The sequence below is a fragment of the Microcaecilia unicolor genome, chromosome 1 (genome assembly GCF_901765095.1).
Source record: "Microcaecilia unicolor chromosome 1, aMicUni1.1, whole genome shotgun sequence".
In the NCBI taxonomy this organism is placed as follows: domain Eukaryota; kingdom Metazoa; phylum Chordata; class Amphibia; order Gymnophiona; family Siphonopidae; genus Microcaecilia; species Microcaecilia unicolor.
The window spans coordinates 237,595,947-237,609,960 of record NC_044031.1 but is presented as its reverse complement, the minus strand read 5'-3'; the positions used below and the strand labels follow the sequence as shown (position 1 = coordinate 237,609,960).

General features: G+C 43.1%; 1 protein-coding gene across 1 annotated transcript in view; it reads left to right on the top strand.

The window, feature by feature from the left end:
• The window catches only part of GABBR2 (gamma-aminobutyric acid type B receptor subunit 2), a 1,273,589-nt gene that overhangs the window by 991,646 nt on the left and 267,929 nt on the right, over positions 1–14,014 (top strand). The window contains exons 12-13 of the mRNA XM_030209562.1: positions 7,208–7,315; positions 13,478–13,600. Coding sequence (XP_030065422.1) covers positions 7,208–7,315; positions 13,478–13,600 — 231 coding nt within the window. The remainder of the gene's footprint in view (positions 1–7,207; positions 7,316–13,477; positions 13,601–14,014) is intronic.

Sequence of the window (14,014 nt, the reverse complement as noted above, 5' to 3'; positions counted from 1 at the left end):
ACACACATTCTTGCTGCCTAAACTCAGCAACTCCTTATAAAATTATCCCTTTTAGTTGGAAAGAATGCGGTCAACGCTGATATTCTAGTTATTCACAAATTTTCAACTTATTTTTCTAAAATGGATGTTTATGCCACCTGCAGTCAGCAGACATAAATGTCCATTCCTCCTGCAGGTTAGAACTCTAACTCAGCAAATTCTGTTCTAAAATGCTAGTGAAACTTGAGATGTCCTGACCTGAACGTCTTAATCCTGACTTCTAGGACCTGTCTAAAGTGGGGCTGTCCTTGTAAATAACCTGCAATAAATAACATTCCCTAATGTATGTTAGCACACTGTAAATCCCATTATTTTCTCTGGAGTCAATATTTAGCAGGAATTATCTGAGGAGGAACAGCTTGTATCTGGAGAAGTCTCATTCTCCAGGTCCATGGTCCATACCTGAATTTTCATTGGCATTATTTTTTTATTTATTAGTTACATTTGTATCCCACATTTTCCCACCTATTTGCATACAGATAATGCCACTGGAAATCTGGACAGACCTTAGTTTTGGCACAATCCAGGTAGTGCTGGGGAACAGTTAAGGTAGACATAGAAGAGGGAAACCAAAGTACATTCCCACAGGGGCAGAGAACAAAAGTAAAAGGAGCCTTCAAGAAAGGGGGCATCAACTTAAATTTATTGGACAGACCCGACATGGTCCGTGTTTCAGCAAAACTGCCTGCATCAGGGGTCTTCAAACAGTGCACAATGTCCAAAAAATGCATGAAATAGCAATGAGACAATGCTCAATCTGAAGATGCCAAATATTACCATAAAAAACACCTGAATTCTTGATGTCAAACAAAACCGTATCAATGCACAGCGGAAAACCGGAAAACTGTTTTGTTTGATATTTATTTATGACATTTATATCCCGCATTAGATTCAATGTGGCTTACATAACAAGAAAAGCATGAACATGTTAAAAATATATTAACAGAAAGTAAAATACATCATATAATGTTAGACCAGTAAAACCTGAGTTAGGAACAGATGTAATTACATACTTAGGGGCCCTTTTACTAAGCCGATACGTGTGCCCAACACACACCAAAATGGAGTTACCGCGTGGCTCTTGTGGTAATTTCATTTTTGGCCGTGTCCAATATGCGCGTCTGAAACATATTTTTAATTTTTGGGCGTGCATAATGGATACGGGCCAAGTGGCATTTGGTGTGCATAGGTCATTACTACTCGGTTACCGTGTGCGTCTTTACCACTAGGTCAATGGCTGGTGATAAGGTCTCAGACCCAAAATGGATGTGTGGCAATTTTCATTTTGCCGCACGTCCATTTTCGGTAAAAATTTTAAAAAAGGCTTTTTTTACAACTCGCTAAAAAATGGATCAGCGCGCACCCAAAATCAGCGCCTACACTACCGCAAGCCATTTTTCATCGCGCCTTTGTAAAAGGACCCCTTGGAGGGGCATAATCAAACGGGGCACCCAGGTTTTCCTGAGGACGTCCTCACAGCACGTCCCAGTGAAGGGGCGGGGAAACTCGTATTATCGAAACAAGATGGGTGTCCATCTTTCGTTTCGATAATACGGTCGGGGACGCCCAAATCTCAACATTTAGGTCGACCTTAGAGATGGTCGTCCTTAGAGATGGTCGTCCCCGATTTTCGGCGATAATGGAAACCGAGGACGCGCATCTCAGAAACAACCAAACGCAACCCTTTGGTCATGGGAGGAGCCAGCATTAGTAGTGCACTGGTCCCCCTAACATGCCAGGACAGCGACTGGGCACCCTAGGGGACACTGCAGTGGACTTCATAAATTGCTCCCAGGTACATAGCTCCCTTACCTTGTGTGCTGAGCCCCCCAAATCCCCCCAAAACCCACTACCCACAACTGTACACCATTACCATAGCCCTTATGGGTGAAGGGGGGCACCTACATGTGGGTACAGTGGGTTTCTGGTGGGTTTTGAAGGGCTCACATTTACCACCACAAGTGTAACAGGTAGAGGGGGTATGGGCCTGGGTCCACCTGCCTGCACCCACTAAAACTGCTCCAGGGACCTGCATACTGCTGGCAGGGAGCTGGGTATGACATTTGAGACTGGCAACAAATATTTTTAAAGTTTTTTTTTTAGGGTGGGAGGGGATTAGTGACCACTGGGGGAGTAAGGGGAGGTCATTCCCGATTCCCTCTGGTGGTCATCTGATCAGTTCGGGCACCTTTTTGAGGCCTGGTCACAAGAAAAAAATGGACCAAGTAAAGTCGCCCAAGTGCTTGTCAGGGACGCCCTTCTTTTTTCCATTATCGATCGAGGACGCCCATGTGTTAAGCACGCCCCAGTCCCGCCTTCTCTATGCTTCCGACGCCCCCGTGAACTTTGGTCGTCCCTGTGATGGAAAGCAGTTAAGGGCGCCCAAAATCGGCTTTCGATTATGTCGATTTGGGCAACCCTGGGAGAAGGACGTCCATCTCCCGATTTGTGTCAAAAGATGGGCGCCCTTCTCTTTCGAAAATGAGCCCATTAGTGATTTAAGCTAGATAATTGAAATTTGGAGGGAAAAGGTAAAGGGCAAGGATTAGCTGAGGTATCAAGAATTCAGGTGTTTTTTTGTGGCAATATTTGGCGTCTTTAGATTGAGCATTGTCTCATTGCTATCTCATGCATTTTTCTTGGACATGGTGCACTGTTTCAAGACCCCTGATGCAGGCAGTTTTGCCAAAACATGGACTCTGTTGGGTCTGTCCAATAAATTTGAGTTGACACCCCCTGGCTTGAAGGCTCCTTGTACTTTTGTTCTCTGAACAGTTAAGGTAGAGCCAGGAGTTACCCAGTTAGCAATAGTAGTCAGTCTACTAACTGGGTTACTATCCGGATAAAATTAGGACAGCAAAAAGGCTGCCCTAACTTTATCTAGGTACTAATCTGACTATTACTGGTACCTAGATAGGTACAGGCAGCCATTTTATGGCTTGATATTCACTGCCGGTATCTGTGTACAGCCAGGCACTTCATATCTGGGTATAGAAAACTTGTAGCTTCCAGCATTTAATGAGATACTGACCTCCTGGGGCTGAATATTACATCTCTGTGTCGAACTTAATTGCCATCTTCCCTTTTTTAGTCTGTCCCATCTTTAAATAGCTTATACAGTTTCTTTCAAATTTTTGTCATAGTTAATTGAACACGTGGAGGGGCATAATCGAAAGGGACACCCAAGTTTTGCTGAGGACGTCCTCGCAAAACGTTCCGGTGGAGGGGCGGGGAAATCCGTATTATCGAAACAAGATGGACGTCCATCTTTTGTTTTGATAATACGGTCAGGGATGCCCAAATCCTGAAATTTAGGTCGTCCTTAGAGATGATCGTCCCTAGACCTTAGTTGTTTCTGATTTTCGACGATAATGGAAACCAAGGACACCCATCTCAGAAACGACCGAATGCAAGCCCTTTGGTTGTGGGAGGAGCCAGCATTCGTAGTGCACTGGTCCCCCTAACATGCCAGGACAGCGACTGTGCACCCTAGGGGACACTGCAGTGGACTTCATAAATTGCTCCCAGGTACATAGCTCCCTTACCTTGTGTGCTGAGCCCCCCAAATCCCCCCAAAACCCACTACCCACAACTGTACACCATTACCATAGCCCTTATGGGTGAAGGGGGGCACCTACATGTGGGTACAGTGGGTTTGTGGTGGGTTTTGGAGGGCTCACATTTACCACCATGTGTAACAGGTAGGGGGGGATGGGCCTGGGTCCACCTGCCTGAAGTGCACTGCACCCACTAAAACTGCTCCACGGACCTGCATACTGCTGTGATGGACCTGAGTATGACATTTGAGGCTGGCAACAAATATTTTTAAAGTTTTTTTTTTAGGGTGGGAGGGGGTTAGTGACCACTTGGGGAGTAAGGGGAGGTCATTCCCGATTCCCTCCAGTGGTCATCTGATCAGTTCGGGCACCTTTTTGAGGCTTGGTCACAAGAAGAAATAGACCAAGTAAAGTCGCCCAAGTGCTTGTCAGGGACGCCCTTCTTTTTTCCATTATCGGCCTAGGACGCCCTTCTGTTAAGCACACCCAAGTCCCGCCTTCGCTACGCCTCCGACATGTCCCCGTGAACTTTGGTCATCCCCACAAAGGAAAGCAGTTGAGGATGCCCAAAATTGGCTTTTGATTATACCGATTTGGGCGACCTTGTGAGAAGGACGCCCATCTTCCGATTTGTGTCGAAACATGGGTGTTCTTCTCTTTCGAAAATGAGCCTGACTGTGACCTCTGGCTCATGCTTTCCAGAGTTAATTTTATAACAGTCTTTTCATATGTAAAACCCTGTTTTACACCCATAAAAACGGTTTTATAAGTTTACCCCGGGGATTAAGTATGTAACAATTCCACAATGTGGTGCCAAAATGCAATGGTGCATAGTTTGAAGGTAGACATATACACAAGCAGATTGGACAAATCTTTGGTACTGCACATAATCAAACATATAAACGGCAAGTGACCGACTCACCTGCAAATGCGCAGTAGAGTCGGAACGCTGAGAGTGTAGAAGTCCAAGCCCCGCCTCCACCAGCAGTACAGCCCAATAGGGAGGAGGGCTTGGACACTGGCGTGGAAATCGGAGGAGGAGGGAGCAGGGAGGGAAGGAGGGGTGGAACTGAGGGAAACAGACGCTGGGGGGAGGGCAGAGGAGAGAGCAGGGTTGGTGGACGGGGGGGGGGGGGGGGGGGGGAGGCCATAGGAAAACAAAAAACTAGCCCGTTGTTACGGGCTTAACAGCTAGTTATATGTATAATTTGCTATGTGATTAAATGTGGAAGCAATGACTAAAGTGCATTATGCAAGTACAAGAGCCTCGTGGTTCTCAGTGGCTGGCCCTTTGTTGTGGAATGTGTTACCAGGGCAATTGCTGCTCTGTGCAAATAAGACTCACTTTAAAAGACTGTTAAAGACTCACATTTTTGTGGAAGTCTTTTGATAAAATCCAGAGGATATGAGTGAGGAATAAGGCACAATAGTCAGTTATAGGGTAGAAGCAGACTATGAAGGATATTTATTCATACAATGCCTACAATTAAATCTATCATTTATTTTATCTCAAGGTATTTTCCCTTCAAATAATGGCAAAATAATCTTAACTCCTATTCCCAAGAATCCCCAGTCCAGCATGAGTGAAGTCTCAAACTACAGGCCTATAGCCTCAATTCCAACACTGGTGAAGGTGATGGAAGGCCTGGTCACTCAACAACTTATGGACTTTCTCAACTCCTTCTCGATTCTACATACCTGTCAATCCAGCTTCAGACCCTTTTACAGTACTGAGATAGTTTTAACTACGCTTAAAGCAGACTTCAGAACAGAACTGAGTAAGGGTAGAAAAATTATTATTTTACAGTTCTCTATGTCCAGTGCTTTTGATATAGTTGACTTTGACATCCTACTTAACCTACTAGACCACTTTTGAATATGTGGTAATGTACTCCAGTGGTTTAAGTAGGCGCAAGTGTTTATACCAACTCTGTGGCAGGTAAAAGTGGGTGCACCTAAAATATATGTATATAATTGTACTGCTAAGCTAAGGGGTCTTTTACTAAAGCTTAGCTCGAGTTATCTGCAGCAGGGCCCATAGGAATAATATGGGCCCTGCTGCAGATAACTCGAGCTAAGCTTTAGTTAAAGACCCCCTAGTGTTCTATAAAGTAGGTTCCTGCTTTCCTTCGTAACAGTGGTGTAGCTATGGGGGGCCACGGAGGCCTGGGCATCCCAAATTGGCTCTGGGGCCTCCGGTTTGGCTGGCGGGGGTCCCCGACTCCAACCAGCTGAAGCGTTTATCTGTCCTGTGCTGGTCTCACACTTGCCTTCTCTCCTGTTTAATGAAAACGAGCGTGCAGTGCACAGCGCGCTGAAAACAGGAGAGGAAAAAGTGCGAGACCAGCAGCGTGGGACAGATAAATGCTTCAGCTGTCGGGGGTTGGGGACCCCCACCAGCAAAGATACCTGGCGGCGGTGGCGGCGGCGGGGGGTCGGAAGTGGCAGCAGGGGTCAGCAATGGTGGGGGAGGGGTGGCGGCTGAGGGAGGCGGGCTAAAGTGTGCCCCCCACTTTGTGCTATGGCTCCCACTCCCGCCGAGGTCTGGCTATGCCCCTGCTTCATAAGATAGACTCCAAATAAGCCCTTTTTGTTGCCTAAAAATGGGTGTTTCTTCATAGAATTACCTTCTACACAAGTGCTTTTTGCACTAATATTTATGCCTGCAGCTTCAGTTTAGCTGTGATTTCTGCCACTTTACCCTTTTTATTTTATAAAGACACATAGGCTAAAAATAGGCACGTGCTTACCTTCCAAATCTAGGTGTTCTGTCATAAAACTCCCCTCTTCAGGTGCACATGCCATTTAGATCTGCTTTTTTCCTTTTACCTTGCTTTCAGATAGGGAAATGGCCCACTTCATTTGAAATCTTAGGGCCATCAGCTATTCCCATTCCATTGATTAGTGTTCATCATGAGCTGACTCCATTTTTCATTTAGTTTACTTAACTAACTATTGATAATAATTTAGGGGCCCTTTTACCAAGCTGTGTTAGGCGCTAACTCACCTAATGGGTGTTTTTACTTAAACTTAGCTCAAGTTATCTGCAGCAGGGTCCACAGGAATAAAATGGGCCCTGATGCAGATAACTCAAGCTAAGCTTTAGTAAAAGATCCCCCTAATGCAGCTTAATATGGCGTACTGCGGGATGCGCTCAGGCATCCTGCGTTAACTGCCAAATTAGCACGCACTAACAGTGCACTAAAAAATATTTTTGATTTTCTTTTTTGAGGGGGATGTCAGTGGGCATTCCTGAACTAATCAGTTAGTGCAGCTACATTCCCGCATCCTAACTGGTTAGCCCAGGAATAACATGTGAGCTCTTACTGCCTACAAAATGGATGACGGTAAGTGCTCATGTGTTAAATGATTTAATGGCAACAGCGCATGGCCATTAATGCAAAAAATACAAAAAGGCTATTTTTATGGCTACAGCAAAAAAATGGCCTGAGCATACGGGAAAAATCTGCATAAGGACACGTTAAGGCCACTTTTTGCCGTAGCTTAGTAAAAGGACTCCTCAGATATTCTCATAGACATGCGCCAATTTCTGTACTAAAGAAGAAAGCTAGTCAGATAATGTGTTCACATGGGAGTTTGTTCTTTTATAGGTCCGAACCTGGATTCTTACGGTAGGCTATACAACAGCATTTGGTGCAATGTTTGCAAAGACGTGGAGAGTTCATGCAATTTTCAAAAATGTGAAGATGAAGAAAAAGGTGAGAAAATAATAGTGATATTATTTTATTCATGAATCACAAGCCCTCCTGTTATCACCTTCAGCAGCATAATGTGCCTCACATATTTCTATGATAATCCATTGTACATGCTATTTAAATTGCCTGTTTCGAGGTGTTGAAAACCTGAGGCATTGAGAGTTGAAAGCAGATTGGTAACTGATAGCATATCTCCAAAACAGTTCAAGCCAATCATTGGCTGCCAATGATAACCTGTACCTGAATGTAAACCCTCTTTGAGCTACAACTTGAAAAGGTCTCTCGGGAGGGTATTCCAGGCATGACGATAGCAAGTTAGATCCAGCCACCATTATGATTGATATCTGTGGGAGCTCTGAGTGGAGTACATTTCCCAAAATTTCAAATAGCTAACACATGATGGCAGTGTAGAATGATGATTGTGAAGACATTTTGAAAAAAAAAAAAAAAAGAAAGAAAAATTACCTTTTTTGGCCTGGTATTTTCCTCCATCTCCTTTGGTTTCATTTTGATCTGGGTCTACAAGGCTTTATTAATAATAATAATAATAATAATTACTACTACTACTTATTTCTATAGCGCTACTAGATGTACGCAGCGCTGTACATGTGAACATGAAGAGACAGTCCCTGCTCAACGGAGCTCACAATCTAATTAGGACAGACAAACAGGACAAATGAGAGTAGGTCCTTCTATCTGCTTTATCCCTAAATATAGATTAGAGTGGGTTAACAATAAGAATAACTGAAACTTACAATAAAAATTTTGAAAACAAAAATAACTTAAAAGATATACGAACCTGAAAATAAGATGTACAAAAGCGAACATGTAGTGGTAAGCATTCCATTGTTTTACTAACTGAGATACAAAGATTTACTATATGAGGACTTTTGCCTAATTCCTTTAAAAGAGGGATATTTTAATAAGACAACTATGAGTTTGACTATCATAGAATCCACCAAGCAAAATAATTAAGGGGCCCTTTTACCAAACAGCGGTAAAAGATGGCCCATAGTGGCATCAGTGCACAGGATCGCTGTGTGCCAAGGCCACCTTTTACCTCTGTCAGTAAAACGGCTTTTTTGTTTTTAAATGGATAGTAAATGGCTGTGCAGTAAGTAAAAAAATTGCTGCATAGCCATTTACTGCTGGAGCTCTTACCGCCTCATATTTAGGAGGCGGTAAAAGCTTCAGCAGAAACCCAGCGGTAACCAGACAGCATACGGCACTGCCTAATTAGCGCCAGGCACACCCCAGGCGCTTGTAAAGACAAATGTAATTTCTAGCACTGGAAATGGCATGCGGGAAAGACGGAACTACCACCAGGCTCCTGGGCAAGCACACCAAGCCAGCACTAGCCCTCCCGCTCATTAGTAAAAGGGCCCCTAAATGAGTTAGTGCAGTTGGACAATTACCCTCCAATGTTTAAAAAAAAACAATCAAAAGATTTTTAAAATTATATGAGCCTTTAGTGGCAACCAATGAAGGGCAACCAACAATGGAGAAACATGGTCAAAACTTGCCTTGCAAAAAATCATCCTAGCACCTGTGTTCTGAACCAATTGTAATCTAGTTAATTGTTTTTCAGTAATACCAACATATAGGGAGTCTTTTACTAAGCAGCGGTAAGCCCAATACGGTCTTATCACTCACTAATCTAGATCTACCGCCGGCCCAATGCAGCCTCCGGGGGTAGTTCTGGCTGGAGCGCATACCATTTCTGTTGCTCCAGCAGTAATCGGGCATTGCTGTGCGCTACCCGGTTACTGCCACTTTACTGCGAGAGCCCTTACCACTACCTCAGTGGTTGGCTGTTAGTGTTCCCCGTCGTATGGTCACACGGTAAGGATTATCTTACCATGTGATCATTTTTTTTTTACTTTTTACTCCTGTGGTAAAAAGGGCCCTGGCGCACAGGAAAAACAGTAATCTAACTGTGATACAATGAATAGTTGTACAAGTACTTTAAAATGACTAGGGATGAAGTAAGAGCAAACTAGTTGCAGCTGTTTCATTTAAAAAAAAAACATTTTTTGAGAAACATATAAAATCTGATGATTCATCGCCAAGGCAGAGTTCAAAATGACCCCAAGAACCCTAGAAGTCAAATCCACTGTCAGTTGAATACCATCATAACAAGAAATAATTTTTGGTAATTTATCAACAGATGCACTGAACCATAAAACTTTTGTTTTATCAGTATTAAGTTTAAACAAAAAGAAGACCAAAGACTGATTTTTAAAAAATACAATCATTAATCCTAGATAAAGCAATATCATGAGTAGAATTAACTGGAATCAACATAAAACATATCATCAGCATACGACAATATCATCTCGCCAGTCTCCATAGAGACTGTCCCAAGTGAACTCATGTAAAGATTGTATAGTAGCGGAGATATGGGAGATTCCTGCGGAACTCCACATAATGGTCTCCAGGAAGAAGACAACATCCCGTCTTTAATAACAAAATATTGTCTATTTCTCAGAAAGGAATCAAACCACTTGAACACAACATCAGTAAAGTCAAACCCTGATAACCTAGTAAGTAATTTTCATGGTTAACAGTGTCAGAAACTGCTATAAAAAAAAGGCCAACTATTTATAGGCTAGAAGAGCATCAGAAGAATGGTGCTTCCTCCATCCTCTCTCAACATGGCATAATTGACTCTTGAACAACCATTCAGGAGTAAACCATTTCATGTTGACAGAAGATGAGCACTTTTGCAAATGTAAAGGTGCTACTATATCTAACCTTGATGACAAGGCCAGATCCCATAGAGTGGCCTTAGTATCCAAAGGGATTGTAGAAAATCTCATCTCACCTAAAGATAAATGTCCTGAGAAATTTGATAGGGTCAAAGAATGAATAGCCCTCACATAGCAAGGCTATATTTGTTCAGGCTGTTGTGCCCCCTGAATATATCACATTGGAAAACTAACAAGAGAATGATCTGTCCAAAGTAATGGAATTATAGTACTAATTTTTACAGCAAACAAGGAGACTGAAGAAGAAATAATGAGATCTAACATATGGTGCGTCAAATGTGTGGGAACAAGAACATGTTGAACTAAAGCAAATACAGATAAAAAATCACTAAAATCCACACTAAGAGATACAGAAAGATCATCAACATGTTAACGTTAGTAGAAGTATTTCTGTGGTACGATAGCTTGTAAAGTCATGTTGAGAATAATGTAATAAATTTAAACTCGATATGTAATCAGATAATTGAGAACTAACTACAGATTCTACTAGCTTAGTTAAAAAAAAAGATATACTAGTTATAGGTTTAAAGTTGGCAACCTGAGATAAATCTGGTTTAGCAGTTTTTGGTATCGGAGTTAAGACAATGTTACCATAGATGGCGAAAACGATCCCTGGGTTAAAATCGTTGACAATGAGGGGCATAATCGAACACGAATGCCCATCTCCATGGGCGCCTATATCCGTGGGCGCCTATTTCCGTGAACGGGACAAACTGTATTTTCGAAAAAAGATGGGCGCCCATTTTTTTTCCGATAATATAGGTTGTGCGGGGCAAATGCCTAGGAGTTGACCGTTTTTCAGCTGGGCGCTATCGGTTTTCAGCGATAATGGAAACCGAAGGCGCCCATCTCAAAAACGAACAAATCCAAGGTATTGGGTCATGGGAGGGGCCAGGATTCGTAGTGCACTGGTCCCCCTCACATGCCAGGACACCCCTAGGGGGCACTTTTACAAATTAAAAAAAAACAGTAAAAGAGCTCCCAGGTGCATAGCACCCTTCCCTTGTGTGCTGAGCCCCCCCAAACCCACTCCCCACAAGTCTACACCATTACCATAACCCTAAGGGGTGAAGGGGGGCACCTACATGTGGGTACAGTGGGTTTTGGAGGGCTCAGCATTAACCAGCACAAGTGTAACAGGTAGGAGGGGGGAATGGGCCTAGGTCCGCCTGCCTGAAGTCCACTGCACCCACTAACAACTGCTCCAGGGACCTGCATACTGCTATCAGGGAGCTGGGTATGACATTTGAGGCTGGCATACAGGCTGGAAATAAAAAGTTTTAAAAGTTGGGGTTTTTTGGTGGGAGGGTGTTAGGGACCACTGGGGGAGTCAGGGGAGGTCATCCCCAATTCCCTCCGGTGGTCATCTGGTCATTTAGGGCACTTTTTTGGGACTTGTTCGTGAAAAAAGGGTCCAAAAAAAGTGCCCTAAATTCTCGCTAAAAACAGCTATTTTTTTCCATTATTGGCAAAAGCCGCCCATTTCTGTTCGGCCGATAACTACGCCCCAGTCCCGCCTTCACCACGCCTCCGACACGCCCCCATCAACTTTGGCTGTTTCCGCGACGGAGTGCAGTTGAAGACGCCCAAAATCGGCTTTCAATTATACCGATTTGGCCACCCACGGGAGAAAGACGCCCATCTCCCGATTTGGGTCGAAATATGGGCGTCTTTCTCTTTCGAAAATAAGGCGGAAAGTGGCCTATATTCAGACCACTGGAGTTAGTTCATCTAACTCCTGTGTTAAGTGTTAAACCCAAATATACAGTGCCGGGCCGTTTCTGGTGACCGGCATTGAATATCCGGTTGATTTTTGGTCGGTTTGAAAATAACCAGCTAAGTTTATATTCAGACCTAGTTGGTTATGTTCAAACCAGCCAAAGATATCCTATGTATTCAGGTACAAATATAGCTACTAAAGTGGGGCATAAAATTGGTGGATAGCCGGTTATATCGGGAGATAGCTGGCTGTCCCCCTCTGAATATCTCCAGATAGCCAGTTATGAGGCATTTAACCAGCCAGGTGCTGATTCTGGCTGGTTAAATGCTTTTAAATATCGGGGGAAAGGTTCCAAATTATTCTGTTAGAATACAATCCAGGTCTAATTAGCTTGAATCACCTCTCTGTGCTTCACAACTGCAGTTGCCAAAATGGTGAGGTGATTCAAGCCAATTAGACCTGGATTGTGTTCTAACAGCATCATTTGGAACTTTGACACCGATTTTCAGACTGTGGGAGCTAGTTGAGGTAACTGGCGTGGTCGACGCTGACAACCAAGATAAAATGCCGGACTGTTTCCACTGACCGGCATTAAATATCCAGTTTAACTTTGGCCAGTCAGACTTTAAGTGGCCAAGTCGCTATTCAGCGCTGACCAGTTAAAGTCAGACCAGCCAAAGATATTCCAGGGTTTCACATGGCCAAATATGGCCACCAAACTTGGCCGGTCTAACTTTAAAAATCAGTGGATAGCCAGTTATATCACCTAATGTAATCACCTAGCTGCTAACTAGCAATATTCAGATGCCAAAACATGGCCTGTGTTGGGTTTTTGAATAAAGAACCATTGTCTACCCCAGTCTTGAAGGCCCTTTGTGCTGTTTTGCTCACACTTTGTGCTGTGTACTTAGACCTTCTCCTCTTTGTGCTCAGTCATTTCTCAACCTGCACTACCCCAGCTGCAAAGGACTTAAATACAAGCTGATGCATGCCACTACTTTCTCTTACATGAGCACGCAGTTATGGAACGCATTACCTACAGACTTGAAAGCAATCAACGAAACAACTATCTTTCGAAAATCTTTGAAAACGTTCTTCTTCAACAAGGCCTACAATGAGAACCTATAACCTCACTAAGTCACCTCACCAACCCACTCAATTATGAACGCCCACCTTCTATAACTACCCTAATCACTCTCTTCCTTCTTCTTTCTTCTCTTCCTTGATTACTACACATTACTAACTGTATCAGATATCCTGAAATGATAATGTTAACAAATCTATGTAAGCCACATTAAGCCTGCAAATAGGTGGAGGAATGTGGGATACAAATGCAATAAATAATAATAATAATAATAATAATCTAGCACCATGTTTTGGCTCTAGCAGTAGAAAATAGCAGATGCAATGAAGAAATGTATTAAAAAGGGCATTAGAAAAGTTTTTTCTCTGTTACACCCTTCCAGTATCCAGTAGTCACAGTTTAGAGGTGTATTAAATCCAGGTGACGTCCCTTACTATTGTATCAGTTAGCCTGTGATTGATGTATCGTTCTTTTTTTTCCTGTCATTATTTAAAGTCCATTATAGTACCGGTGGATCTTAGTGCATTATCTTCAGAGGAAGTCTTCTTTAAAATTGTAAACTCATGCTACCACTCCCTTTCCTTTTTCTACAGATTATTAAGGACCAGAAACTGATGGTGATAGTTGGAGGAATGCTGCTCATTGATCTGTGCATCTTGATATGCTGGCAGGTAGTAGACCCTTTGAAAAGGACGGAAGAAAACTACAATTTAGAGGTATGTCACTAGGATTTTAATATCAGTAAACATAGGAGGATCAAAGATGGCATCTTAGATGGAGATTGTGTTTGGAATCTATACTGCAAGTCTTTGCATCTGACCCTAACTGCCTGTCTTTTTTGGTGTTTCCCCTTTCTTAGTCTATTACGGGGAGTCAAAAAGACCATCTTAGGGATTTTGCTTCTGACTACCTGAATCCTTGTCTGGTTAATGCTAGAGTATTTACCACATGTCTGAGGGTTCTGTTGCTGGTTCTCAGTTGGAGGCTATCTGTCAGCTGTAATAGCAACTTCCCTTTATATCATAGAGCTAGAGTGGTATTTCTGGACTGTTTTGTAGACTCGCTGGGGTAGCAGAACCCAGCAGTTGTAGAGAGAGCTGCAATTCTTCTTCCCATATGACAAAAGGAAT